The sequence below is a fragment of the Callithrix jacchus genome, chromosome 2 (assembly GCF_049354715.1).
Source record: "Callithrix jacchus isolate 240 chromosome 2, calJac240_pri, whole genome shotgun sequence".
NCBI lineage: Eukaryota > Metazoa > Chordata > Mammalia > Primates > Cebidae > Callithrix > Callithrix jacchus.
This window is the reverse complement of record NC_133503.1, coordinates 115,980,366-116,005,975: the sequence shown is the minus strand read 5'-3', so window position 1 is coordinate 116,005,975 and position 25,610 is coordinate 115,980,366. Positions and strand designations below refer to the sequence as shown.

Below are 25,610 nucleotides of genomic sequence, written 5' to 3'. Positions count from 1 at the left end.
TTATATGTATATATTCAGAAGGATTTCAGGAAAATGATAAAGGTAAATAGGTAATGAATGTTGTTTTGTGTGACCAAGGCAACAACAACAAAGCAGTTCAAGGAAAGATTTGCACCAAGATAAAGAGAAAAGTACATATGTAAATATCAGTTAATTCTTTACAAATTGAAACATTTGGGTTTTTTGTTTTTTGTTTTTTTTTTTTTTTGAGACAGAGTCACGCTGTCACCCAGGCTGGGGTGCCATGACAATGATCTTGGCTCACTGCAACCTCTGCCTCCTGGGTCTGGGCAATTTTCCTGCCTCAGCCTCCCAAGTAGTTGGGATTTCAGGCACCTGCCACCATGCCTGGCTAATTTTTGTATTTTTAATAGAGATGGGGTTTCACCGTCTCTGCCAGGCTGGTCTTGAATTTCTGACCTTGTGATCCACCTGCCTCGGCATCCCAAAATGCTGAGATTACAGGCATGAACCACCATGCCCAGCCAAAATGTTTGCTGTTCAAGCTTTTTCTTTCATTACGTAATCTTGATAGATGATTGTGAAGATCATTGCTGTAGTTAACAAGGTATGAATGTGTTCCTCTTACATTGTCCTCTGCAATATCATCTGTGTTGACACTATCTTTAGTACATTTTCTAAAATCATTTTACTTTGCTATATGCAGAAAGAAATGAAGAATTCTATTTTTGCTGAATATACCAAAGAATCAAAAAACATGGATATCAGGACAGATGTGGATGTTGTTGAAATAAAACATGCCTTAAGGAAGCACATATATAGAGCTCAGGTAAAACTTGGCACATGAAAAATTTTGTATAATATCCTGTTCTACTGTAGTGTAATCAAAATATAATTATATACACACATACACATATGATCCACTAGTATGCTTAATATGTCATGAAATAATTTTCTTAGCTTATTGGTCTGTTATAGAGTAATGTATTTGGGCATTACTACCTTAAATAGGCTGCATTCGTGCTATTTATACCTCAATAATGTCACAATATTTATACCTTGAAGTCTTGGCCATAAAGTCTTTCCCTGAAGTGTTTCCCTCTATATTATAGTTTCAGGTTTTACCTGGAAGTCTTTAATTCATTTTGAGTTGATTTTTGTATAGGGTGAGAGATACCAGTCTAGTTTCATTCTGCTTATGGTTATCTACTTTTCTCAGCATCATTTCATTAAGACTGTCCTTTCCTCTGTGAATGTTCTTGGCACCTTGTCCAAAATTAGTTTGCTTTAAATATGTGGATTTACTTTGGGGTTCTCTGTTCTTCACTGGTCTATATGTCAGTTTTTATTACCAGTACTGTGCTGTTTGGGTTACTATAGCTTTGTGGTATACTTTGAAGTCATGTAGTGTTTTGCCTCCAGCTTTGTTCTTCTTGCCTGGCATTGCTTTGGCTATTTGGAGTCTTTTGTGGTTGTTTACACATTTTAGGATTGTTTATTCTGTTTCACAGTAGAATGTCATTGGTATTTTGATAAGGATTGCATTAAATCTGTAGATTACTTTGGGCAGTATGGTTATTTTAACCATATTAATTCTTCAAACTCATGAACGTGGAATGTCTTTCCATTTGTTTGTGTCCACTTCAATTTCTTTCATCAGTGTTTTGTAGTTTTTTTCCTTGTAGGTATCTTTCACCTCCTTGGTTAAATAGATTTCCAGGTATTTTATAATTTTTAGAGCTCTTATAAGTGGGATTGCTTTCTTGATTTATTTACACCTACCTAGTTCATTATTGGTATATAAAAAGGCTACTGATATTTGAATGATAACTTTTTATCTCATAAGTTTACTGAATTCATTTATCAGTTTTAAGTGATTTTTTATTTTTGGCAAGTCTTTATGTTTTTCTACATGCAAGATCATGTCATCTCCAGAAAGGGACAATTTTACTTCTTTTCCAATTTGGATGCCTTTTCTTTCTCTTCTTTGCCTGATTGCTCTGGTGAGGATGACTTTCAATACTGTGTTGAATAAAAGTGGTTAAGCTAGGCATTCTTTTCTAATTTCAGTTCCTACAGGAATGGCTTTCATGTTTTTCCCATTCCACATAAGGTAGCTATGGGTTTGTCATGTATGGCCTTTGTTATCTTGAAGTACTTCTGTGCCTAGTTGGTGGAGAGTTTTCATCATGAAGGGATTGTGAACAAATTTTATTAAATGCTTTTTCTGCATATATTGAAATGATCATATAGTTTTGGTCCCTTCTTTTTGTTTTTATTAATTTACTTATTTGTATATGTTGAACCATCCTGGCATCCTTGGGGTAAATACCACTTGATCATAGTGTATTGTCTTTTGGCTGTGTTCTTGGATTTAGTTTGCTGGCATTTTGTTAAAGATTTTTGCATCTGCATTTCTCAGGTATATTGCCCTGTAGTTTTCTTTTCGTGTTGTATCTTTGTCTAGTTTTGATATCAGGGTAATGGTGGCCTTGTAGAATGACTTAGGAAGAATTCCCTACCCTTCATTTTTTGAAACAGTTTGAAAAGTATTGTTGTTAGTTCTTTATATGTTTGGTTGAATTCAGCAATAAAGTCTTTTGGTCCTGGGCTCTTTTTGGTTGGGAGAGTTTTATTACTGATTAAATCTCATTACTCATTGGACCGTTCAGGTTTTCTGTTTCTCTTAAATCTCATTACTCATTGGTCTGTTCAGGTTTTCTGTTTCTCCCTGATTCAATCTTGGCAGGTTATATGTGTCCAGGAATTTATCCGTTTCCCCTAAGTTTTTTAATTTGTTAGCATATAGTTCATAATAGTCTAATGATCTGTTGTATTTCTGTTATATCAATTGTAATGTGTCCTTTTTCACTTCTGATTCTATTTATTGGGGTTTTTTCTTTTTCTTTCTTAGTCTTGCTAATGGCTTATTGATGTGGTTTACCATTTCAAAAAATTACTTTATTTGTTTCATTGATCCTTTGTGGTTTTTTAGTCTCTATTTTGTTTGGTTCTGCTTTTTATTATTTATTAATATATTATGAAATTTTATTATTGTATATAATCTTTCTAATAAATGTGTATTAATTTATAATTAATCTAATTGTATTACATTTTATTTATTTCCTTCTACTGTTTTGGTGTTTGCTTTGTTCTTATTGTTCTGGTTCCTTGAGGTACATTGTTAGGTTGGTTATTTGAAATCTTTCTACTTTTTAGATACAGGCTTTTTTTTCCCCAATAAATGTCATATTTAGCACTGGTTTTGCTATATTCTATAGGTTTTGATATGTTTTGTTTCCATTTTTATTTGTTTCGGTTTTTTTTCACCATTTTGTCACATTTATTTCTAAATAATAAAATACTGCATATTTTTATGGATTGTTAATGTTTTGATTTTTTATTACAATTTCTGATTGTTCATTGCTAGCATATAGATATATAATTTATTTTTGTACATTGCTTTGTGTCCTGAAGCCTTGAGAAACTCACTTATTAGCTTGTTTGTTTTAGATTCCAATGAGTTTTCTACATAGTCATTTCATCTGTGAATAAAGTTATTTCCTTCTTTGTGTGTGTGGGGGGTGTGGGTGGGTGTACAGAGCATGCAGGTTTGTTATGTAGGTATACACGTGCCATGGTGCTTTATTGCATCCGTCCCCCTGTCATCTACATTAGATATTTCTCTTATTGTTATCGCTCCCCAATCCTCCCACCACCTGCTATGCCTCCCCTAGCCCCCCACCCCCCAAAAGGCCTCAGCATGTGATGTTCCTCTCCCTGTGTCCATGTGTTCTCATTGTTCAACACCCATTTATGAGTGAGAACATGCAGAGTTTGGTTTTTTGTTCTTGTGTTAGTTCACTGAGAATGATGGTTTCCAGCTTTATCCGTGTCCCTGCAAAGGACATGAACTCATTCTTTTTTATGGCTGCATGGTATTCCATGGTGTATATGTGCCACATTTTGTTTATCCAGTCTATAATTGATGGGCAATTGGGTTGGTTCCAAGTGTTTGCTATTGTAAACAGTGCTGTAGTAAACACACATGTGCATGTCTTTACAAGAGAATGATTTATAATCCTTTGGATATATACCCAGTAATGGGATTGCTGGGTCAAAAGGTATTTCAATTTCTAGATCCTTGAGGAATCGCTACACTGTCTGCCACAGTTGGTTGAACCAATTTACACTCCCACCAACAGTGTAAAAGCCTTCCTGTTTCTCTACATCCTCTCTAGCATCTGTTGTCTCCTGAGTTTTTAATGATCACCACTCTTAACTGGCATGAGATGGTTATCTCACTGTGGTTTTGATTTGCATTGTCAAATGACTAGTGATGATGAGCTTTTTTTAATACGTTTGTTGGCTGCATAAACGTCTTCTTTTGTTAAGTGTCTGTTCATATTCTTCGCCCACTTTTGAATGGGCTTGTTTGTTTGTTTGTAAATTGTTTTAGTTCTTTACAGATTCTGGATATTAGCCCTTTCTCAGATGCGTAGATCACAAAAATTTTTTCCCATTCTGTTGGTTGCCGATTCACTCTAATGATTGTTTCTTTTGCTGTGCAGAAGCTGTGGAGTTTGATTAGGTCCCATTTGTCTATTTTGGCTTTTGCTGCCAATGCTTTTGGTGTTTTAGTCATGAAGTCCTTGCCTATGCCTATGTCCTGACTGGTTTTGCCTAGGTTTTTCTCTAGGGTTTTTATGGTTTTAGGTCTTATGTTTAAGTCCTTAATCCATCTGCAGTTAATTTTAGTGTAAGGTGTCAGGAAGGGGTCCAGTTTCTGCTTTCTACATATGGCTAGCCAGTTTTCCCAACACTATTAAACAGGGAATCATTTCCCCATTGCTTATTTTTATCAGGCTTTTCAAAGATCAGATGATTGTAGATATGTTGTGTTGCCTCCGAGGCCTCTGTTCTGTTCCATTGGTCTATATCTCTGTTTTTGTACCAGTACCATGCTGTTTTGATGACTCTAGCCTTGTAGTATAGTTTGAAGTCAGGTAGCGTAGTGCCTCCAGCTTTGTGCTTTTTGCTTAAAATTGACTTGGCTATATGGGCTCTCTTTTGGTTCCATATGAAGTTTAAGATAGTTTTGCCCAGTTCTGTGAAGAAGGTCATTGGTAGCTTGATGGGGATAGCGTTGAATCTATAAATTGCTTTGAGCAGTATGGCCATTTTTACAATATTGATTATTCCTAGATCATGAGCATGGAATGTTTCTCTATCTGTTTCTGTCCTCTCTTATTTCGTTGAGCAGTTGTTTGTAGTTCTCCTTGAAGAGATCCTTTACAGTCTTTGTTAGTTGTATTCCTAGGTATTTTATTCTTTTTTTAGCAATTGTAAATGGCAGTTTGTTCTTGATTTTGCTCTCTTTAAGCCTGTTATTGGTGTATAGGAAGGCTTGTAATTTCTGCACATTGATTTTGTATCCTGACACTGCTGAAGTTGCTTATCTGTTTCCGGAGATTATGGGCTGACATGATGTGGTCTTCTAAATATCCAATCATGTCATCTGCAAACAGAAACAATTTGACTTCCTCCCTTCCTCATTGAATACCCTTTATTTCTTTTTCTTGCCTGATTGCTCTGGCTAGAACTTCCAATGCTATATTGAATAGAAGTGGTAAGAGTGGGCATCCTTGTCTAGTGCCAGATTTCAAAGGGAATGCTTCCAGTTTTTGCCCATTCAGTATGATATTGCCTGTGGGTTTGCCGTACATACCTTTTATTATTTTGACATGTTCCATCAGTACCTAATTTATTGAGAGTTTTTAGCATAAAGGGCTGTTGAATTTTGTCAAAGGCCTCCTCTGCATCTATTGAGATAATCATGAGGTTTTTGTCTTTGGTTCTGTTTATGTCATGAATTACGTTTATAGACTTGTGTATGTTGAACCAGCCTTGCATCCCTGGGATGAAGCCTACTTGATTGTGATGGATAAGCTTTTTGATTTGCTGTTGCAATCGGTTCGCCAGTATTTTATTGAAGATTTTTGCATCAATTTTCATCATGGATATTGGCCTGAAGTTTTCTTTTCTTGTTGGGTCTCAGCTGTGTTTTGGTATCAGGATGATGTTGGTCTCATTAAATGATTTGGGAAGAATTCCCTCCTTTTGGATTGTTTGGAATCATTTCAGAAGGTGTGGTACCAGCTCCTCTTTGTATGTCTGGTAGAATTCGGCTGTGAACCCATCTGGACTTGGCCTTTTTTTGGTTGGTAGGCTATTAATTGCCACCTCAACTTCAGCCCTTATTATTGGTCTATTCAGGGTTTCGACTTCTTCCTGGTTTAGGCTTGGGAGGATGCAAGTGTCCAGGAATTTATCCATTTCTTCCAGGTTTACTGGTTTATGTGCATGGAGTTGTTGGTAGTAATCTCTGATGGTGGTTTGTGTTTCTATGGAATCAGTGGTGATGTCCCCGTATTGTTTTTTATTGCATCATTTGATTCTTCTCTCTTTTCTTTTTTATTAATCTGGCTATGGGTCTATTTTGTTGATCTTTTCGAAAAACCAGCTCCTGGGTTTTTGATTTTTTGAAAGGTTTTTTGTGTCTGTCTCCTTCAGTTCTGCTCTGATCTTTGTTATTTCTTGTCTTCTTCTAGCTTTTGAGTGTTCTTGATCTTACTCCTCTAGCTCTTTCAATTTTGACGATACGGTGTCAATTTTAGATCTCTCCTTGCTTCTCATGTGGGCATTTATTATTATGTATTTTCTTCTAGACACTGCTTTAAATGTGTCCCAGAGATTCTGGTATGCAGTGTCTTTGCTCTCATTGGTTTCGAAGTACATCTTTATTTCTGCCTTCATTTCATTGTTTATCCAGTCAACATTCAAGAGCCAGTTGTTCAGTTTCCAAAAGATGTGCGATTCTGAGTTCGTTTCTGAATTCTGAGTTCTATCTTGATTGCACTGTGGTCTGAGAGACTGTTTGTTATGATTTCCATTGTTTTGCATTTGCTCAGGAGTGATTTTCTTCCAATTATTTGGTCAATTTTAGAGTAGGTGTGATGTGGTGCTGAAAAGAATGTATATTCTGTAGATTTGGGATGGAGAGTTCTGTAAATGCCTATTAGGTTTGCTTGGTATAGGTCTGAATTCAAGTCCTGGATATCCTTGTTAATTTTCTGTCTCATTGATCTGTCCAATATTGACAGTGGAGTGTTAAAGTCTCCCACTATTATTGTGTGGGAGTCTAAGTCTCTCTGGAAGTCATTAAGAACTTGCTTTATGTATCTGGGTGCTCCCATATTTGGTGTGTATATATTTCGGATCATTAGCTCTTCTTGTTGCATTGATCCTTTACCATTATGTAATGTCCTTCTTTGTCTCTTTTGATTTTTGTTAGTGTAAATTCTATTTTATCAGAGACGAGAATTGCAACTCCAGCTTTTTTTTGCTCTCCATTTGCTTGGTAAATCTTCCTCCATCCCTTTATTTTGAGCCTTTGTGTATCCTTGCATGTGAGATGGGTTTTCTGGATACAGCACACCAATGGGTTTTGGCTTTTTATCCAGTTTGCCAATTCTGTGTCTTTTGATTGGGGCATTTAATCCATTTACATTTAGGGTTAATATTGTTATGTGTGAATTTCATACTGCCATTTTGATGCTAGCTGGTTGTTTTGCCTGTTAGTTGATGCAGTTTCTTCATTGTGTTGATGCTCTTTATCATTTGGTACCTTTTTGGAGTGGTCAATACTGGTTGTTCCTTTCTATGTTTAGTGCTTCTTTCAGGAGCTCTTGTAAAGCAGGCCTGGTGGTGATGAAATCTCTGAGGACTTGCTTGTTTGCAAAAGATTTTATTTTTCCTTCACTTTTGAAGCTTAGTTTGGCTGGATATGAAATTCTGGGTTGAAAGTTCTTTTCCTTAAGGATATTGAATATTGGTCCCCACTCTCTTCTGGTTTGTAGGGTTTCTGCCGAGAGATCTGCTGTGAGTCTGATGGGCTTCCCTTTGTGGGTGACTTGACCTTTCTCTCTGGCTGCCCTTAGCATTTTCTCCTTCATTTCAACCCTGGTGAATCTGACGATTATGTGCCTTGGGGTTGCTCTTCTTGAGGAGTATCTTTGTGGTGTTCTCTGTATTTCCTGGACTTTAATATTTGCCTGCCTTGCTAGGTTGAGGAAGTTTTCCTGGATAATATTCTGAAGAGTGTTTTCCAGCTTGGATTCATTCTCTCATTCACATTCAGATATACCTATCAAATGTAGATTAGGTCTTTTCATATAATCGATATTTCTTGGAGGCTTTGTTCATTTCGTTTTACTCTTTTTTCTCTAATCTTGCCTTCTTGTTTTATTTCATTGAGTTGATTGTCAACCTCTGATATCACTTCTTTTGCTTGGTCAATTTGGCTGTTGAAACTTGTGTATGCTTCACAAAGTTTTCGTGTTAAGTTTTTCAGCTGCATCAATTCATTTATGTTCCTCTCTAAGCTGTTTATTCTCATTAGCATTTCGTCAAACCTTTTTTCAAGGTTCTTAGTTTCTTTGCATTGGGTTAGAACATGTTCTTTTAGCCCAGAGAAGTTTCTTATTACCCACATTCTGAAGCCTGTTTCTGTCAATTTATCAGACTCATTCTTCATCCAGCCTTGCTCCCTTGCTGATGCGGAGCTATGATACCTTGTAGGAGGAGAGGCATTCTGGTTTCGGGTGTTTTTATCCTTTTTTTGCTGGGTTATTCCCATCTTTGTGCATTTATTTACCTGTGGTCTTTGTACTTGGTGACTTTCAGATGGGGTCTCTGAGTGGACTTCCTGTTTGTTCATGATAAAGTTATTTATTTCTGTTTCTTAGTTTTCCTTCTAACAATCAAGCCCCTCTCCTGTAGGACTACTGGAGGTCCACTCCAGACCCTGCTTGCCTGTGGCTCACCTGCAGTGGCTACAGAACAGTGAGGGTTGCTGCCAGTTTCTTTTCTGCTGCTATCTTTGTCCCAGAAGGATACCTGCCCGTTAGCAGTCTGAGCTCTCCTTTATGAGGTAACTCTTTGAATATACGGGAGTCTGGGAGCTGCTTGAGGAGACAGTCTGTCCTATATAGGAGCTTAAGTGCAGAGCTGTGAGCTCCATTATTCCATTCAGAGCTTCTGGGTAGGTACGTTTAAGTCTGCTGCAGCAGAACTCATAACCACCTTATTTTTTTTCCTGAGGGGCTCTGTCCCGGGAAGGTAAGGCTTTATTTATAAGTTTCTATCATGCTGCTGCCTTTTTTCAGGGATGTCCTGCCCAGCAAGAAGGTACCGTAGTCACAGTCTGCCAGCAGAGGCATTCCTGAGCTGCTGTGGGGTTTGCCCAGCTGCCGTGTGAATTTCCCTGCAGTCCTGTTTATCGGGGTATGGTTAGAAATGCCTCAGCAATGGCTGCCCACTACTATAATGGCAGACTCTCTCTGTAATGGTGGACTACCTCAATAATGGTGGACTGCCTCGGCAATGGCGGACTACCTTTATAGTGATGGACTGCCTTGGTAATGGTGGATGCCCCTCCCCCACAGAGCTGGACAGCCCTGGTCTCAGATGAGCTTGCTGTGAAACTCTCAATCCAAAGTGTTTCAGATTGCTGGTCTCATGGGGGTGGGACTGGCTTTGCCTGACCACTTGGCTCCCTGCCTCAGACCCCTTTTTCTTTTTTTCAGTTGAATGGGCCACTTTTTCTCCCAGATGTTACAGTCACCAGTTGAAAGGGCGCCCTAATTTATGTGACTTCTTGTGCAGAGACCTGCTACACCAGCTGAAACAGCTGCATTGGAGACTTGTGGCGCTTTTTCACCTGGGAATCTCCTGGCCTGGCTCCCTATTTCAGTCCCCTTTTTATCAGTTGAATGGGTGACTCTGTCTCCCAGGTGCTCCAGTCTGTAAGGGTTATTCATGTGAGGTTTATTGCCGAGTTTAAAATGAGGAAACTGAGGCCAGCATAAGAAAATTAAATGCCCATGTATTTAACTCCCGGATGAGGTTCTCTGGTCCCGGGGAAAGGGGCCAGAGAAGTCGTGCCTGACTCCTCTCGGGCATGGGGTTTTATAGGGAGTGAAGGTGTTCGACTGGCTGTGGAGAAACAGGATGTGGACAGGGCAAGCTGCTATTGGTAGGTAGGCGGGGTTTTCCAATGGCATGCTAGGTGCCGAGTGCAGAGTTTAGTGTTGAGTGCAGATTCTGGTGCGGAGTGCAGAAATGGGCATGTGTTGAGTCCAGATTCTGGTGTGGTGTGCAGAAGTGGGCGTGCGTTGAGTGCAGATTCTGGTGATGTAATTTTCAGGCTTGGAGAGGGATGGGCGTATCTGAGCTCCTGGCGAGGCAGCCAGCCTTACATTCCAACCCTTTTGATGATATAGGACGCCACTTCTTTCTGGCTACTTCCTGCTGAATAGGGACAGAGTTGGGGGAAGGGGTCAGTTGGCTGGTGCCTCGGTTGGGAGTCGGACATAGGGGTGAAGTAGCATCTGGTTTACAGCCACTCTGGAAATTTCTTTCATGTGTGCCTGTAAGAATATGAGGAAAAAAGGGGCTAGCATTAGTAGAAGATCCACAACAATAATGGGGGTGATAATGGGAGCTAGCCAGGTAAGCATGGGGTATTGCTACCAGCTGAGAGACAAGGCTGGTGCTCTCTGCTTCTTATAGAGGTTTTCTTGGAGGCAATAGAGAGTGTTGGCATTTTATTCCACAAGGCCTGTTTCATTGATGTAATAGCAGCACTGCTCCTGGAGAAACAGACAAGTACCTCCTTTTGCTGCCGTTAGTAGGTCTAGGGCCTGTCGGTTCTGGAGAGTTACCTGAGCCAGTGACGTGATTTGTCGCTGGAGGGAGGCTAAAGAGTCAGCTGACGCTTCAATAGCCACACGGAGCTTGTCTTCCAGTTGAGTGGCTGAAGTGACACTGTAGCCCATGGCGCCACTCCCTATTCCAGCTGCTGCTAGAGAGGACGCTAAAGAGAGGCCAAGAACTATCGGGAGGAAGACTGTTCGTTTGCTCCGGTGATTAGGGGACGGTGCGATGAGGGATAGGAACTCAGCTTGTCTGTACACTTCTAACTGTGGGACTAGTGTGACGGGCACACAGGGGAAGGGGAAGGAGGCATCAATAACTTTGGTTAGGGTTCCATTACGCCAAAAGTATCCTCCTGGAGGTGCGTAAAGTGAGGGTTTTACTTCTACCATGGTGTTGCTCTTGAGGCTGGGGCTGCTGGCTGTCCCATAGCAGAGAGATTTTGAGAATGTACTTTCAACAAGGAGATACCCATAAAGGTGGTGTCAGGCCCTGTGGGTGATTGCGACAGGTTGAACTCAGTCCGGAGGGGAACTGTGGCTAAGGGAGGTTTGTTAAGGGAGGCACGTAAAAAGCAATTAGTGAAGTTTTTGGCTTCAGTTAAGCTCAACATGTTAACACCTTGTCATACTAGCGTTAACCAATAGAAAGGTTGGGGAGCGTTGCTTGAGGGCTTGAGTTGGTTAGCCTCATTCTACAGGATGGTGTTACTTAATGAGTTAAGTCAGTCTATTTCCACCAGTACAATGCGGGTATAGGACCAAAATATTAGCCATGTACCACTGGGGTGGCTGTCTGTAAACCTGGTGTATATTCTACCTGCAGTACCCTTTTCCCAGTGGGCATCCCAGGGATCGTGGATGATAGGGGACATTTTACCTTGGTTGTTGAGGAAAAGCATTTTACTTGCTGGGGAGACATCTGTTCTGAAGGTTCTGTGTATAACACAAGAAGCATACAGGCATCCACCATAGGTATCGTTCCACAAATGACAGGAGTCTTTGGGTTTGATCATATAGAAAGCATAGGCCAAAGTTGTTCTAGGAGTTTTTGATAGTATTGGCCTTGGATTTTGGGAATTCAAATTTTATGGTTGATTGGCAGCCTGTGGGCTGGCAGTCTGCGGGCAAGTTATTAGGTTTTAGTGGTGGGGTCTTCCTTCCAGGACTCCTGAAGGTAGAACCGCCAGACGTAGTAGGGGTTGACCTTAAGAGGGGAAACTAAAAGGATTGTTAGGAGAAGAATTTGAAGGGTTTGGGGGCGACAGGTAGAGGTCGCAGGTGAGGTGGAGGCAAGTGAGGCCCCAGGGTTTGGACTTCCACTGATCATTTTGTGGGGCCAGCTTGAGGCGGGACACATGATACCACGGAATGTGACCCAGGAGCTTGGCGGCCATGAGGGTGGTTAGGATAACAATGTGGGGTCTCGACTACCTGGGTTGCAAGGATCCTGATTTGAGTTCTTAGAGGAGAACGCTGTCACCTGGTTGGAGAGGCGTTGCTGGGTGGGAGTCCTGTGGTCCTGGAACAACTGGGAGGGTGTGGTCTCCATGCTCCCTGAGTAAGTGACGGAGGAGAGAGAGATAGGGGAGGTAGGAGTCTAGGGCAGGTGGCTGTACCGGGAGATTATGGGAGACCAGGAAGAGCTGGCTGTACAGCAATTCAAAGGGGCTGAGGCCCGTAGGCCCCCATGGGGTGGCCTGGACCCGGGCTAGAGCAAGAGGCAGGAGTGTGGGCCAGGAGAGTTTTACCTCGATGGTCGGTCGGTTTTTGAGATGAGAAACTGAGAATGTGAGGGAAAGTGGGTAGGGTTTTTGAGAAGTATTTTATCCCATACCAAGGGATTAACTTCATTAGGAGGGATAGGGAATTGAGGCGAGGGGTCAAGACAGGGCGTGGTACCAGTTAGGAGTAGCAACAGGAGGTGGATGGAGGATGGGCTTGAATGTGGGGGGGCCAGTGAGTTGGAGGGTGGCCCCTACAGTCTGGAGAATATCTCATTCTAAAAGGGGGACTGGGCATGAGGGTATGATTAGAAAGGAGCGGGAGAAGGGTGTCCCTCAAGGACACAGGCTAAGGGATGAGTTTGATTAGGACAGGAGGGCTTTCCATCAATCCCCATGACTGAAACCTGCAAGGTATGCTAGGGCCTGAGTAGGAAGGCAGTACAGAATAGGTAGCCCCCGTATCCATTAAAAAGGAAATGGACTTACCTGCTACCTGCAGCATTACCCTGGGCTCAGCAAGGGTATTGGGGGTCCTCGAGTCCGGGCTGCATCAGTCATCCAGAAGGCCGAGAAGTTCAAGTGAAGGGACTGCTTCCTGCGGACCAGCCTGCCCTCCACGTAGAGATGTGGGGAGTGAGCCTGCAGCCCGGGACGGGTAGTCAACCTTCCATCGTCCAGTCTGTTTGCAGCTTGGGCAGGTTTCAGGAGGTGGATGAGGCCAGGGGCACTGCCTTGCCCAGTGTTCCTCCTGGCCACATTTGAAACAGGGCCCAGGCGGGGCCTTTGAAGAATTTTGGGAGGGTTTCGATGCACCCCCTCCACCGGATGTTTGCTGGGCTGCCGACATCAGAGCTGCTATAAGAGCTCAGGTTTGGAGGTTTACCTTTTGTTGTAAATGGGCCTGGTGGGTGGCCTCAGCCTTTTCCTCTCGACCATTGAAAACTTTAAATGCCATGTTCACCAGGTCCCATATGGGAGTTGGGGGCCCCCTCTCAGCTTTTATAAGTTTCCTCCTTATATCAGCTGCCGACTGGGAGATGAAGTGGGTGGCTAGGACTGTAGCCCCTGCTAAGGAGGCCGGATCCAGCCAGGTATAGAGGATCATAGCATTAGTTAATCTGACTAGGAAGGCAGCTGGGTTTTCATCAGGACCCTGAGTTTTTTCCCTTAACTTGTCATAATTAACTACCTTTTGAGCTGCGCTTTGCATGCCTACTAGGAGGCACTGCAGCATTTGGTCTTGGCGGCAATGGCCATCTTGACCAGTTTGATAGTCCCAATTAGGGTCGGCCTTGGGAACTGCTGCTGCACCTACTGGCATTTAATTGTTTGTGAGATGTACCTGATCAGCGTGTGCTTGGGCCACTGTAAGAATGCGGTCACTCTCATCTGGAGTAAGAGTGAAGGACAGGATCACATAGGTATCATGCCAGGTGAGGTTGTACACCTGGGTGAGGTAACGAAATTCTTTGATATAAGCAGTAGGATTGGTAGAGAATGACCCTAGGCATTTTTCAATGGCTGATAGATCAGAGAGAGAGAAGGGAACGTGTACTTGGACAATGCCTTCTGCTCCGGCTACCTCACGCGAAGGGCAGAGGAGTGGGGGGTCGTGAGAGCGGGTGTGAGCACTGATGGGGAAGTCATATTAGGGCTTTGGGGAGGAGAAGGAGAAGAGGGAGGAGGGAGTTGAGGCCTCACATAAAGAGAGGGTTGGTAAAGCGGGTGGGGCAGGACTAGTCTTCTGGGTTTTTAGAGAGTGCGCAGCTGGGCGGGGCTGAGGGCAAAGGTGGGGCAGGAGCGAAGGTACTAGAAAGCCTGTACGTAGGGGACCTCTGACCATTTACTCTTCTTTTGGGAAAAGTTGTCTAAGTCTATCAGGACGTTGAAGTCGAGTGTCCCCTCTGGAGGCCACTTAGACTGGTTGTACAGAGGGTATTGTGGCCAGGACATGGTAGAGAGGAAAAGCAGCCATTTCTTTTTAATGGAAAGACCCAATTTGGATAGATTTTGAACTAGGCATCCTAATGGCAATTTAGGGTCTGGGCAGGGCTTCTGATTGCCCATGGTTCACTTTCTTGTGGGGTAGTTAGGGGTAAGAAAGGAATATGGAAAGATATTATACCCAACACGGGCAGAAGTACTCCTTTCCCAGAGTGGGTGGCTGAGAGAATTTACAGGCTGCAATGATTATGACAAGAAAGAAAATAAAAAGAGACAGGTCTAGGGCTATCTGAGACAGAACCACATATATGATTGATGGACAAAGGGTGGGTGCCCCCCAGATGGGAGACCAGTCTGATGCCTTCCCAGCCACATCCCCAAAGGGATATTTCAGGGCGTCTTGACTAAGGTGTACCCGTATAACCCCCTGGCCTGGTCACCTCAGAACTTTCAGTCCTGAGGTGAATCACCGTTATGCCTTATGAGGTCCCCATGGAACCGCGGGTTGAGGCCCACACAAGCTCCAGAGCTGTTAGGCCGTGGGACTACACATAAACTCACTCACTCACTCACTCACTCACTCTCTCGCAATTAGGAAGAGAAACCAAAAGTACAGTTACTTAATTAAAGGGAGTTTATATGCCACCAGACTGATTTGAGATAGACGTTTTAATACCGTAAACCAGGGATTTGGTCCTGCTGTTAGGCGGGGCCTAGGTCTGCAAATGGGGCTTCTGAGTACCTAAACCTCGGCCCCTGCTGCGGAGATGTTCAGAAGGCGTCCTGGATTGCACTACCGAACACTGGAGAGGGTTCAGGAAGATGGGGACGTCTCCCTCAAATTCCTGACCCCCAGAAACCCCTCATGGGGAGAAGACAAGCTTGTAGGGACGTCTTCTCTATGCTCAGGTCCTCGAGATGAGGCCGGGGCCCCAGGCCCATGGCGAGAAATGAGGAGTCCCTCACGCGGCTGCGATTATGAGCAGGGAGTCCACAAGGTACGCAGTGGGAGAGGCTGTGGGCAACAGAAGTCTTACCTTGTGATGGAGCAGTTCCCTGGTCCAGCTTCGGGTGGAGGAGTCAGTTTCCCCCAGGAGGAGTCTTACAACTCCTCCCGGGTTTCGGCACCAATTGTAAGGGTTATTATTGTGAGTTTTATTGCTGAGTTTAAAATGAGGAAACTTAGGCCAGCATAAGAAAATTAAATGCCAATTTATTTAACTCCCGGACGAGGTTCCATGTTCCTGGGGGAAGGGGCCAGAGAAGTCGCGCCTGACTCTTCTCAGGCGTGGGGTTTTATAGGGAGTGAAGGCGTTTGATTGGCTGTAGAGAAATAGGACGTGGATGGGGCAAGCTGCTATTGGTAGGTAGGCGGGGTTTTGCAACAGCCGGCTAGTTGCCGAGTGCAGAGTTTAGTGTTGAGTGCAGATTCTGGTGCGGAGTGCAGAAGTGGGCATGTGTTGAGTGCAGATTCTGCTGCAGAGTGCAGAAGTGTGCGTGCGTTTAGTGCAGATTCTGGTGACATAATTTTCAGGCATGGAGAGGGATGGGCGTGTCCGAGCTCCCGGCAAGGCAACCAGCCTTACACAGTCGCTAGCTGAAACAGCGCCTGGACTTGTGTGAGTTTTTGTGTGGAGACCCACTGGGCCTGCCAAAATAGCTGCACTGGAGACCCATGGCACTCCTCTGCCTGGGAATCTTCCTTGTCTGTGGGCAATAAAAATTCATCTGGAAATGCGGTGACCACTCACCCTTTACATTCTCACTGGAAGCTGCCATCCAGAGCTGCTCCTACTAGGCCATCTTCTGATTCTACTCTCTTTTCTATTAGTCTGGCTAGTGGTCTATCTGTTTTGTTGATCTTTTTTAAAAAACCAGGTACTAGATTTATTGATTTTTCTGAAGGGTTTCTTGTGTCTCTGTCTCCTTCAGTACTGCTCTGATCTTAGTTATTTCTTGTCTTCTGCTAGCTTTTGAATTTGTTTGATCTTGCTCCTCTAGTTCTTTTAATCATTCCATTAGGGTGTCGATTTTAAATTTTCGACACACCTTTCCTTGCTTCTCTTGTGGGCATTTAGTGTATAAATTTCACTCTAGACACTGCTTTAAATGTGTCCCAGATATTCTGGTACATTGTGTCTTTGTTCTTACTGGTTTCAAAGAATGTCTTTATTTCTGCTTTCATTTCATTATTTAGCCTAGAGTCATTCAGGAGCACGTTGATCTGTTTCCATTTAATTGTGTGGTTTTGAGTGAGTTTCTTAATCCTGAGTTTTAATTTGATTGCACTGTGATCTAAGAGACTATTATGATTTTTATTCTTTTGCATTTGCTGAGGAGTGAGTTACTTTCATTTATGTGATCAGTTTTAGAATAAGTGCCATGTGGTGCTGAGGATAATGTATATTCTGTAGATTTGGGGTGGAGAATTTTGTAGATGTTTATTAGGTCCACTTGGTCCAGATCTGAGTTCAATCCTGGATATCCTTGTTAATTTTCTGTCTTGTTGATCTATCTAATATTGACAGTGGGGTGTTAAAGTCTCCCACTATTGTTCTGTGGGAGTCGAAATCTCTTTTTAGGACATTAAAAACTTGCTTTATGTATCTGGTTGCTCCTGTATTGGGTGTATATATATTTAGGATAGTTAGCTCTTGGTACATTAATCTCTTTACCATATGTAATGCCCATCTTTGTCTCTGTCAATCCTATTTTTGGTTTAAAGTTTGTTTTATCAGTGACTAGATTTGCAACCACTGTTGTTTGGTTTTTTTTTTTTCTCTTCATTTGCTTGGTTAAATCTTCCTCCATCCCTTTATTTTGAGCCTATGAATGTCTTTGCACATCAGATGGGTCTCTGAATACAGCACACAGAAGATTCTTGACTCTATCCAATTTGCCAGTCCGTGTCTTTTGATTGGGGCATTTAACCCATTTACATTTAAGGTTAATATTATTATGTGTGAATTTAATCTTGCCATTTTGATGCTAGCTGGTTGTTTTTCTTGTTAGTTGATGCAGTTTCTTCATAGTGTTGATGGTCTTTACAATTCGTTACATTTTTGCAATGGCTAGAACTGGTTGTTCCTTTCCATGTTTAGGGCTTCCTTCAGGAACTCTTGTAAGGCAGGCCTGGTGCTGACAAAATCTCTCAGCAGTTACTTGTCTGTAAAGGATTTTATTTCTCCTTCACTTATGAAGCTTAGTTTGGCTGGATTTGAAATTCTAGTTGAAAAAATTTTTTAAGGATGTTGTATATTGACCCCCACTCTATTCTGACTTACAGGGTTCCTGTGGAGAGATCCACTGTGAATCTGATGGGCTTTCCTTTGAGTCTGACGACCTTTCTCTCTGGCTCCCCTTAGCAGTTTTTCCTTCATTTCAACCCTGGTGAATCTGGAAATTATGTGCCTTGGGGTTGCACTTCTCTAGGAATATCTTTGTGGTCTTCTCTGTATTTCCTGAATTTAAATGTGGGCCTGCCTTGCTACATTGGGGAAGCTCGCCTGAATAATATCCTGAAGAGTATTTTCCAACTTGGTGTCATTCTCCCCTTCACTTTCAGGTACACCAATCAAATGTAGATTTAGTCTTTTTGCCTAATCCCATATTTCTTGGAGGCATTGTTCTTTTCACTCTCTTTTCTTTAATCTTGACTTCTTGCTTCATTTCATTGAGTTTGTTTTCAAGCTCTAATATCCTTTCTTCTGCTTGATTGGTTTGGCTATTGAAACTTGTGTATGCTTCATGAAGTTCTTGTGCTGTGTTTTTCAGCTCCATCAAGTCACTTATGTTCTTCTCTACACTGGTTATTCTAGTTAGTATTTCATCTAACGTTTTTTCAAGGTTCTTAGTTTCCTTGCACTGGGTTAGAACATGCTCCTTTAGCTCAGAGAAGTTTGTATTGCCCTGCTTCTGTCAATTCATCAAACTCATTCTCCATCCAGTTTTGTTCTCTTGCTGGTGAGGAGTTGGGATCCCTTGGAAGAGAAGAGGCATTCTGGTTTTTGGTGATTTCAGCCTTTTTGCGCTGGGTTCTTCTCATCTTCGTGGATTTGTTTACCTTTGCTCTTTGAAGTTGGTGACTTTTGGATGTGGTCTCTGAGTGGATGTGGTACTTTCTGTTGATGTTAAAGCTATTTCTTTCTGTTTTTTTAGTTTTCCTTCTAACAGGTCCTTCTGCTGCAGGTCTGCTGAGGTTTGCTGGCAGTCCACTCCAGACCCTGCTTGCCTGGGAATCACCTATAGGGGCTGCAGAACAGCAGAGATTGCTGCCTGTTCCTTCTTCTGGTAGCTTCTTCCCAGAAGGGTACCCACCAGATGTCAGCCAGAGCTCTCCTGTAAGAGGTGTCTCCCAGTCAGGATAAACGTGGATCAAGGATCCACTTGAGGATGCAGTTTGTCCCTTATCAGAGCTCAAGTGCTGTGCTGGGAGATCTGTTTTTCCCTTCAGAGCTGCCAATGAGGGACATTTAAGTCTGCTGAAGCAGAGCCCACAACTGCCCCTTTTACCAGGTGGTCTTTCCCTGGAAGATAGGGGCTTTATTTATAAGTCCCTGATAGGCTGCTGCCTTTTTTTCAGAGATGCCCTGCCTAGCAAGGAGGGAGTCTAGTCACTGTCTGCCCGCCAAAGCCTTGCTGAGCTTCCATGGGCTCCACCTAGTTGCTGTTAAACTTCCAGGCGACTTTGTTAACACAGGCGAGATTAAAACTGCCTACCTGAGCCTTGGCAATGGCAGACACCCCCACCCCCATCTAGCTCAGACTGCTGTGCTGGCTGTGAGAATTTCAAGTCAGTGGATCATAGCTTGCTGGTCTTCGTCAGGGTGGGACCCACCAAACCAGATCATTTGACTCCCTGGCGTCGACCCCCTTTTTTCAGGGGAGTGAGTGGTTCTGTCTCACAGGCATTCCAGGCGCCACTGGGGTATGAGGAAAAAACAAAACATCTGCAGCTAAAACGGCCACCCAGTTTTGTGCTAGAAACCCAGGGCACTGGTGTTGTAGGCACCAGAGGGAATCTCCTGGTCTGCAGGTTGTGAAGACTAGGAAAAGCACAGTATCTGAGCCAGAGTGCCGGAGTGTCTAGAAAGTCCCTAATGGCTTCCATTGGCTAGGAGAGGGAGTTCTCTGGCCCCTTGCACTTCCCAGGTGAGGCAACACCCCACCCTGCTTTGGCTTGCCCTCCTTGAGCTACACCCACTGTCTAACCAGTCCCAATGAGATGAACCTGGTACCTCAGTTGGAAATGTGAAGATCCCTCACCTTCAGGCTCACTCTCACTGGGAACTGCAGACTGGAGCTGTTCCTATTGAGCCATCTTAGTGGAAGTGCGCCAATTTTTATTTGTTATAAGAAATGTTTTATTTCCTTCTCAATTATGTCATTGACCCAATGGTCGTTTAGGAGCATGTTAATTTATTTACATGTATTTGTACAGTTTCCAAAGTTTCTTTTATTGATATTTAGTTTTATTTCATTGTTTGAGTAGTGACTTCAGATCTTTTCAAATTTGTTGAGACTTGTTCTGTGGCCTAATGTCTACCTTGAATTATGTCCCATATACTGATGAGAAGAATTTGTATTCTGCAGCTATTAGATAAAATATTTTCTAACTGTCTGTTAGGTTCATTGATTCTAAAGTACAGTTTAAATCCAATGTTTGTTTTTGATTTTCTGTTTTGATAATGTGTCCAATGCTTAGAATGGGGTATTAATGTCCCAACTATTAGTGTATTGAGTCTCTGTCTCTCTTTAGATCCAATTATATTTTCCTTATATAACTGGGTGCTCCAAGTTGGGTAGATAGGTGTTTAGAATTGTTATATCCTTTTGTGGAATTGATCTTTTTATCAGTATTTAATAGCCCCTTTTTTTTTTAATTTACAGTTTTTAACTCAAAAGTGTTTTTTTCTGATGTAGGTATAGCTACTGTTGCCCACTTTGGTTTTCATTCTTATGGAGTATCTTTTTCCATTCTTCTTCAGTTTCAGTCTCTATGTGTTTAGCAGGTGGAGAGAGTTTTTTATACGTAACACACTGCTTTTTTTATATGTGTAGCCAGTCTGTATCTTTTAAGTGGAGAATTTAATCCATCTACATTAAAGGTTGTTATTATGGATGAAGACTTACTCCTGTCATTTTGTTAGTTGTATGTCTTTTATTCGTTTCTTTTTTGTTTATCATTACACTTGGGTGGGTTTTTCTGTTTGTTTTGTTTTTTTGTATTGGTAACATTTGGCTCTTTTCTCATTTGTATATTTGCTCTACAGTGAATTTTATACTTTCTTGTGTTTCGGTGATGGTGGATATCATTCTTTTGCTTCTAGTTGTAGGACTTGTATAAACATTTCTAGTGAGGTCTGTTGGTAATAAATTGTCTCAGTTTTTGCTTGTCCAGGAAAGACTATTTCTCTATTATTTTTGAAGGATAGCTTTTTTGGGTATAGTCTTCTTGCCTGTTGAATTGGGTTTTGTTGTTGTTGTTTTCCTTTGAACACTATGAATATGTCATCTTATTCTTTCCTGGCTTATAAGATTTCTTCTGAGAAATCTGTTGTCACCCTAATTGGGATTTCCTTATATATGGCTTTATGCTTTTTCTCTTGATGTTTTTGGAAGTCTTTCTTTGTCTTTGACTTTTGATAAGTTGAGTATAATGTGCCTTGGAGACCTTTGAGGATTGAGTTTATTTGGAAATAGCTCTTACAAGACTTGGGGAAGTTTTCAGCTATTGTTTTTAAAATAGATTTTTCTATGTGTTTGCCCATCTCTTCTCCATCTGGAACTCTCAAAATTTGAAATATCTCATCACTTTATGGCTTCCCATATGTCATTTAGGCTTTTTTTTTCTTTTTGTCTGTATTTCAGAATACCTGTCTTCAAGTTTAGAAATAGTTTCTTCTGCTTGATCTAGTCTATTGCTGAAGCTCTCTGTTATTTTTTTATTTTATTCATTGAATTCTTAAGTTTCAGGATTTCTATTTGGTTCTTTTCTATGTTATCTTTTTGTTGAATTTCTCATTGAGATCATGAATTATTTTCCTGCTTATATTGTATTGTTCATTTATGTTTTTTGTATCTCACCAAATTTTTTTATATTATCTTTTTTTTCCAGGAATTTTATTGGTTTTCTTTTTGTTGTAATCTGTTGCTGGAGAATTATTGTATTCCTTTACAGGTGCCATGTTTTCTTGCTTTTTCACCTTTCTTGTGTAGTTACAGTCACTTCAAATTTTGTGGATTGGCTTTCATAGGGAAAGACATTTTTCTATAGTTGTATCTGTAGTGTTGCTTGGATAGAGTGTTAGTTTTGCCAGATGTGGACACATTAGTGTAGTATCCATATGATTTCTTCATCTGTAGTCATCCATGGTGTTATCTTTGAGTTTGTCAGTGGCTTAGGCTGCATTTGTTAGTGTAGGCTATAATGAAGCATTGCTGGGGATGTGGACACAGGCAGGTCATCGTTGGGCAGCAGTGGTGGTTGCAGCAGGCTGTGCATGCTGGTTCTTGGGTCCCTGGGCAATATACTTGGACACTAGTCATAGCAGGTCTGGGTAGGCCAATCCCTGTGCCTCCTGATGGCTTGCTTGGGTGCCAGCAGTGACAGCAATGGGGTGGGTGGGTCCTCAGGTTTCTGGTTAGTGTGTATGACATTGGTGATGGCTGTAGTGGTTGCAGGCCAATCCTCAGGTCCGCAAGCAGCAAACATGGGTGCCAGCAGTAGTGGCAATAGGCTGAGCAGGCCTGGTAGCACATGTGGGTGGTTACCAGCAGCAGCAGCTTGACATGCTCATCCTTTGATCCCCCTAGTTGTGTGCATAGGCGCTCCTGGTGCAATGAGTCAATCCACAGGTTCTCAGATGATGTGCTGGGCCCCAACAACAGTGGCAGTTGGCAGAGTGGGCTCTTGTAGGCCCCTAGATGGTGTATTTGGGCACCTGGTTGGTGATCAGGTATGTTGATCCTGATGTAACTGCATGACAAGTGCAGATGGCATTGCCAGAAGCTACATGTGGGGCAAACGTGTTCTTAGGCACCTGACAATAGGTGTGGGTACCAGCTGTGGTGGGTGAACCAGGTCTGTTCACAGGCCTCATGACAACAGGTTCAGGGGGCTGTTGCATTGGGCCAGGTAGACCTGTTATCTGACCTCTTGTTGGTGTGCTGTCCAACAAGGAGTGTTGGACAGGGATGGGTTGATACCCATGCCCCCTGGTAGTGCACTTGGGCTCTGGTGCTGGTGCCAGTATTCAGAGTGTGGTAGGCCTCTCCTTGGGCCCCCTGATAGTTCCTGCAGGCTCTGGCCTCAGCAGACAAGGCAGTATGATCCCCACGTCTTTGTATTATGCATTTACACAGTGGTGGTGGGTGGGGTAGGCCTGTCTTCAGGTTTCCAAATGGCCCTTGTGGGCACCAGTGGCAGGCAGAGTGGATCTATCTTTAAGCCCTGGGACAACCCACAGTGGGCCAGTTCTCAGGCCTCCCGAAGCCACATGCAAGTGCATGATGACACTGCTGCTGGGCAGGGTTCCAAACACACAGAAACCCTGTACCAGCGACCCCAGGCAGGTGGTTCTCAGGATCTGAGGAGCTCCTGCTTTGGCTCCTTTTGTCCCCAGGGCAGCACTGCACCTCCTACTCAGGATATAGGACACTGTGTAGGTGAGAGTGCTGGTGACCTAGTTGCATTGTTGACTCCAGCAGAACTCATGAAACTGCAGCCCTCCTGGTGGACAGGGACATCAGTGGGGCTTCTGGCTTGTGGATATGCAGGAACTGTTGTACCCCAGAGCAGGATGTATTCTGGTACTGTCTGGGCTTTCAAAATGGCACCATGCTGCAGCCTCTTGGGTGCCAGCAGATTTTGTGGGACTTAGCGAGTACTCTGTCTTTGGAATAATGCCAGTGAGTGGGCTCCAGGGAACTTTCTAAACTAGTCTCTGGGCCTGTGAGGACAAGGGGCTCTCCTGTGTCTAGGATTGAAGGAATTCACACTGGGAATGTGGACCGGTGTAGATCTCTCTTTTTCCCATTAGTAGTGGGTAGTTTCTCCTGGCTCCCAGCCAGTTTTTTATGAGCCAGCTGCTTTGCTTCTCTGTCTTTGCTTGCCTCAGAGATTCCCTGTCACTTAAATTGTAATGTTTTTCTCTCAGACACCCTATTCAATGAGTGATTATCTGTTCACTGTTTAAGCCCTTTGTGGAAGAGGTGAGTGCCAAACATCTCTTGAGTGTCAGCCATCTTGAAGACCCCTTCTTCTAGGGAATTATCTTTTTTTGTTTTGGTTTGGTTTTCTTGAGACAGGGTCTTGCTCTGTTGCCCAGGCTGGAGTGCAGTAGTGCCATCTCAGCTCACTGCAACCTCTGTTTCCAGGTTCAAGCAATTCTCCTGCCTCAGCCTCCAGAGTAGCTGGGATTACAGGCACCTGCCGCCACACCTGGTTAATATTTGTATATTTAATAGAGATGAGGTTTTGCCATGTTGGCCAGGCTGGTCTCAAACTCCTGACCTCAGGTGATCTGCCCACCTCGGCATCCCAAAGTGATGGGATTACAGGCATGAGCCACCACTCTCAGCCTCAGTGTATTATCTCTTTGTTTATATTGGTTGCAGATATTTTTCCAGGATAATATTTTAACTGTGCAATTATAGGTGTTTTGAAACAATAAGGTAGATTTTACATATGGTTGTATAGCAAACATAAATGATGTTTTTTTTCTCCTGTGTACCCTTGTGCAAAATGCTCTCCCCATTTATATTTCTAATAATTATGGACCTCTTCAGATCTTCAGAGTGAATATGACTTTATTATTGTAATTTAGAAGGAGAAAACAGAGAAATGTTCATAGTTGTGAGAGTGCCATTACCCTAAAATAATAAAAGTTGCTGTTTTGAGTAAATATGAGCATCATATTAATTATAGGTATTAATGTCTTCCTTGATCTGTTTTATAAGTTTTTCCAAGGCTTTGGGAAGCTAAAATGTATTTTTCAATCTTAAAATGTTGTTTTAATTATATGTTTGCTCTTTTGTAGGCTTTTAGACACAACTGCATTAGAATAGATAAACAACTGGTGTACAATATAGAGGTAAGGAGCCTGCAGTAGCATTGATGATGTAGGGGGCAAGAAGAAGCATGGTGTTTTGTTATTATTAGTGATTTTTTTGATGAAAAGTAATGTATGCACAACAAAGCTGTCTATCACATATGAAATATAGTTTCTCTAATCAGAAATGATACAAATATTCTGTCAAAACTTCAAAAAAATTTCCATATATTAGTAAAAGATGATCACAAATGTTAAAAACACACCTTGTGCTTATGACATGTGAAGTATATATCCCTGTTCTCATGTTTCCTAACTTTCATAATGACTACTTTTAGATTAAAAATTTTTGGTATGATATTTACAAAAGTGTATTTATTTTATATTGTTATTTAAATAAAATGATACCTTTATTTTACATACTTTCATTTCAGAACAAAATAAACCCACAACACATATATCCAGTCCATTGTTAATTTAGGGAGAGAATGGGGCTTGAGGCCCTTGTTTCCTTATTTATTCTTCTAAACTTGTTTTTTTTTTTAATTATTCCAGGTAGTCTTTTAGAATATTTTTGATTCAAATTATTCAAAGTAGTTACTTGCATTATTAAGAATGGTTTGACCAAGGGGAATGTATTTTCTGAAGCTCTTAGAGTGATATAAATGCACATCCTCAGAGTGATTTTATGATTCTCCCAATCAGTTTTCACTTTTTACAAATACTGCTTGTGATTGGTGTTGTATCATTTTAAGATATTTTAATAGACAGAGTTCATTTTTAAGTTTAAAAGAAAACCAAAAAATAATTTTCACCTAAAAATCTGTGTAGTTGTAACTCTGAGTTATCTTTTTTAGCAACCAAACTCTACAAATTCTTATTAAAGGTTTTCTTTTAGAGTTAGTATTTTCCGTTACTACTGAAAGCAACAGAAAATAATATAAAAACTAATAAAATACATTCATATATATCATCCTCTTTTAACTACATTAGCTCATCCAGCAGCAAGGGCAAGAATTATCTTCATTTTACAGATGAGGAAATTAAAACTTCTTACTAGGCTGGGCGCAGTGGCTCATACCTTTAATACCAGCACTTTGGGGAGGCTAAGGCAGGCGGATCACCTAAGGCCAGGAGTTCAATACCAACCT

General features: G+C 42.0%; 1 protein-coding gene across 2 annotated transcripts in view; it reads left to right on the top strand.

The window, feature by feature from the left end:
- Window positions 1–25,610, top strand: part of SLF1 (SMC5/6 complex localization factor 1) — a 103,884-nt gene that overhangs the window by 34,269 nt on the left and 44,005 nt on the right. For both annotated transcript variants that reach the window (XM_008991798.5, XM_002744764.6), the window contains exons 9-10: window positions 668–790; window positions 24,448–24,501. In XM_008991798.5, the coding sequence (XP_008990046.3) occupies window positions 668–790; window positions 24,448–24,501 (177 nt within the window). The remainder of the gene's footprint in view (window positions 1–667; window positions 791–24,447; window positions 24,502–25,610) is intronic.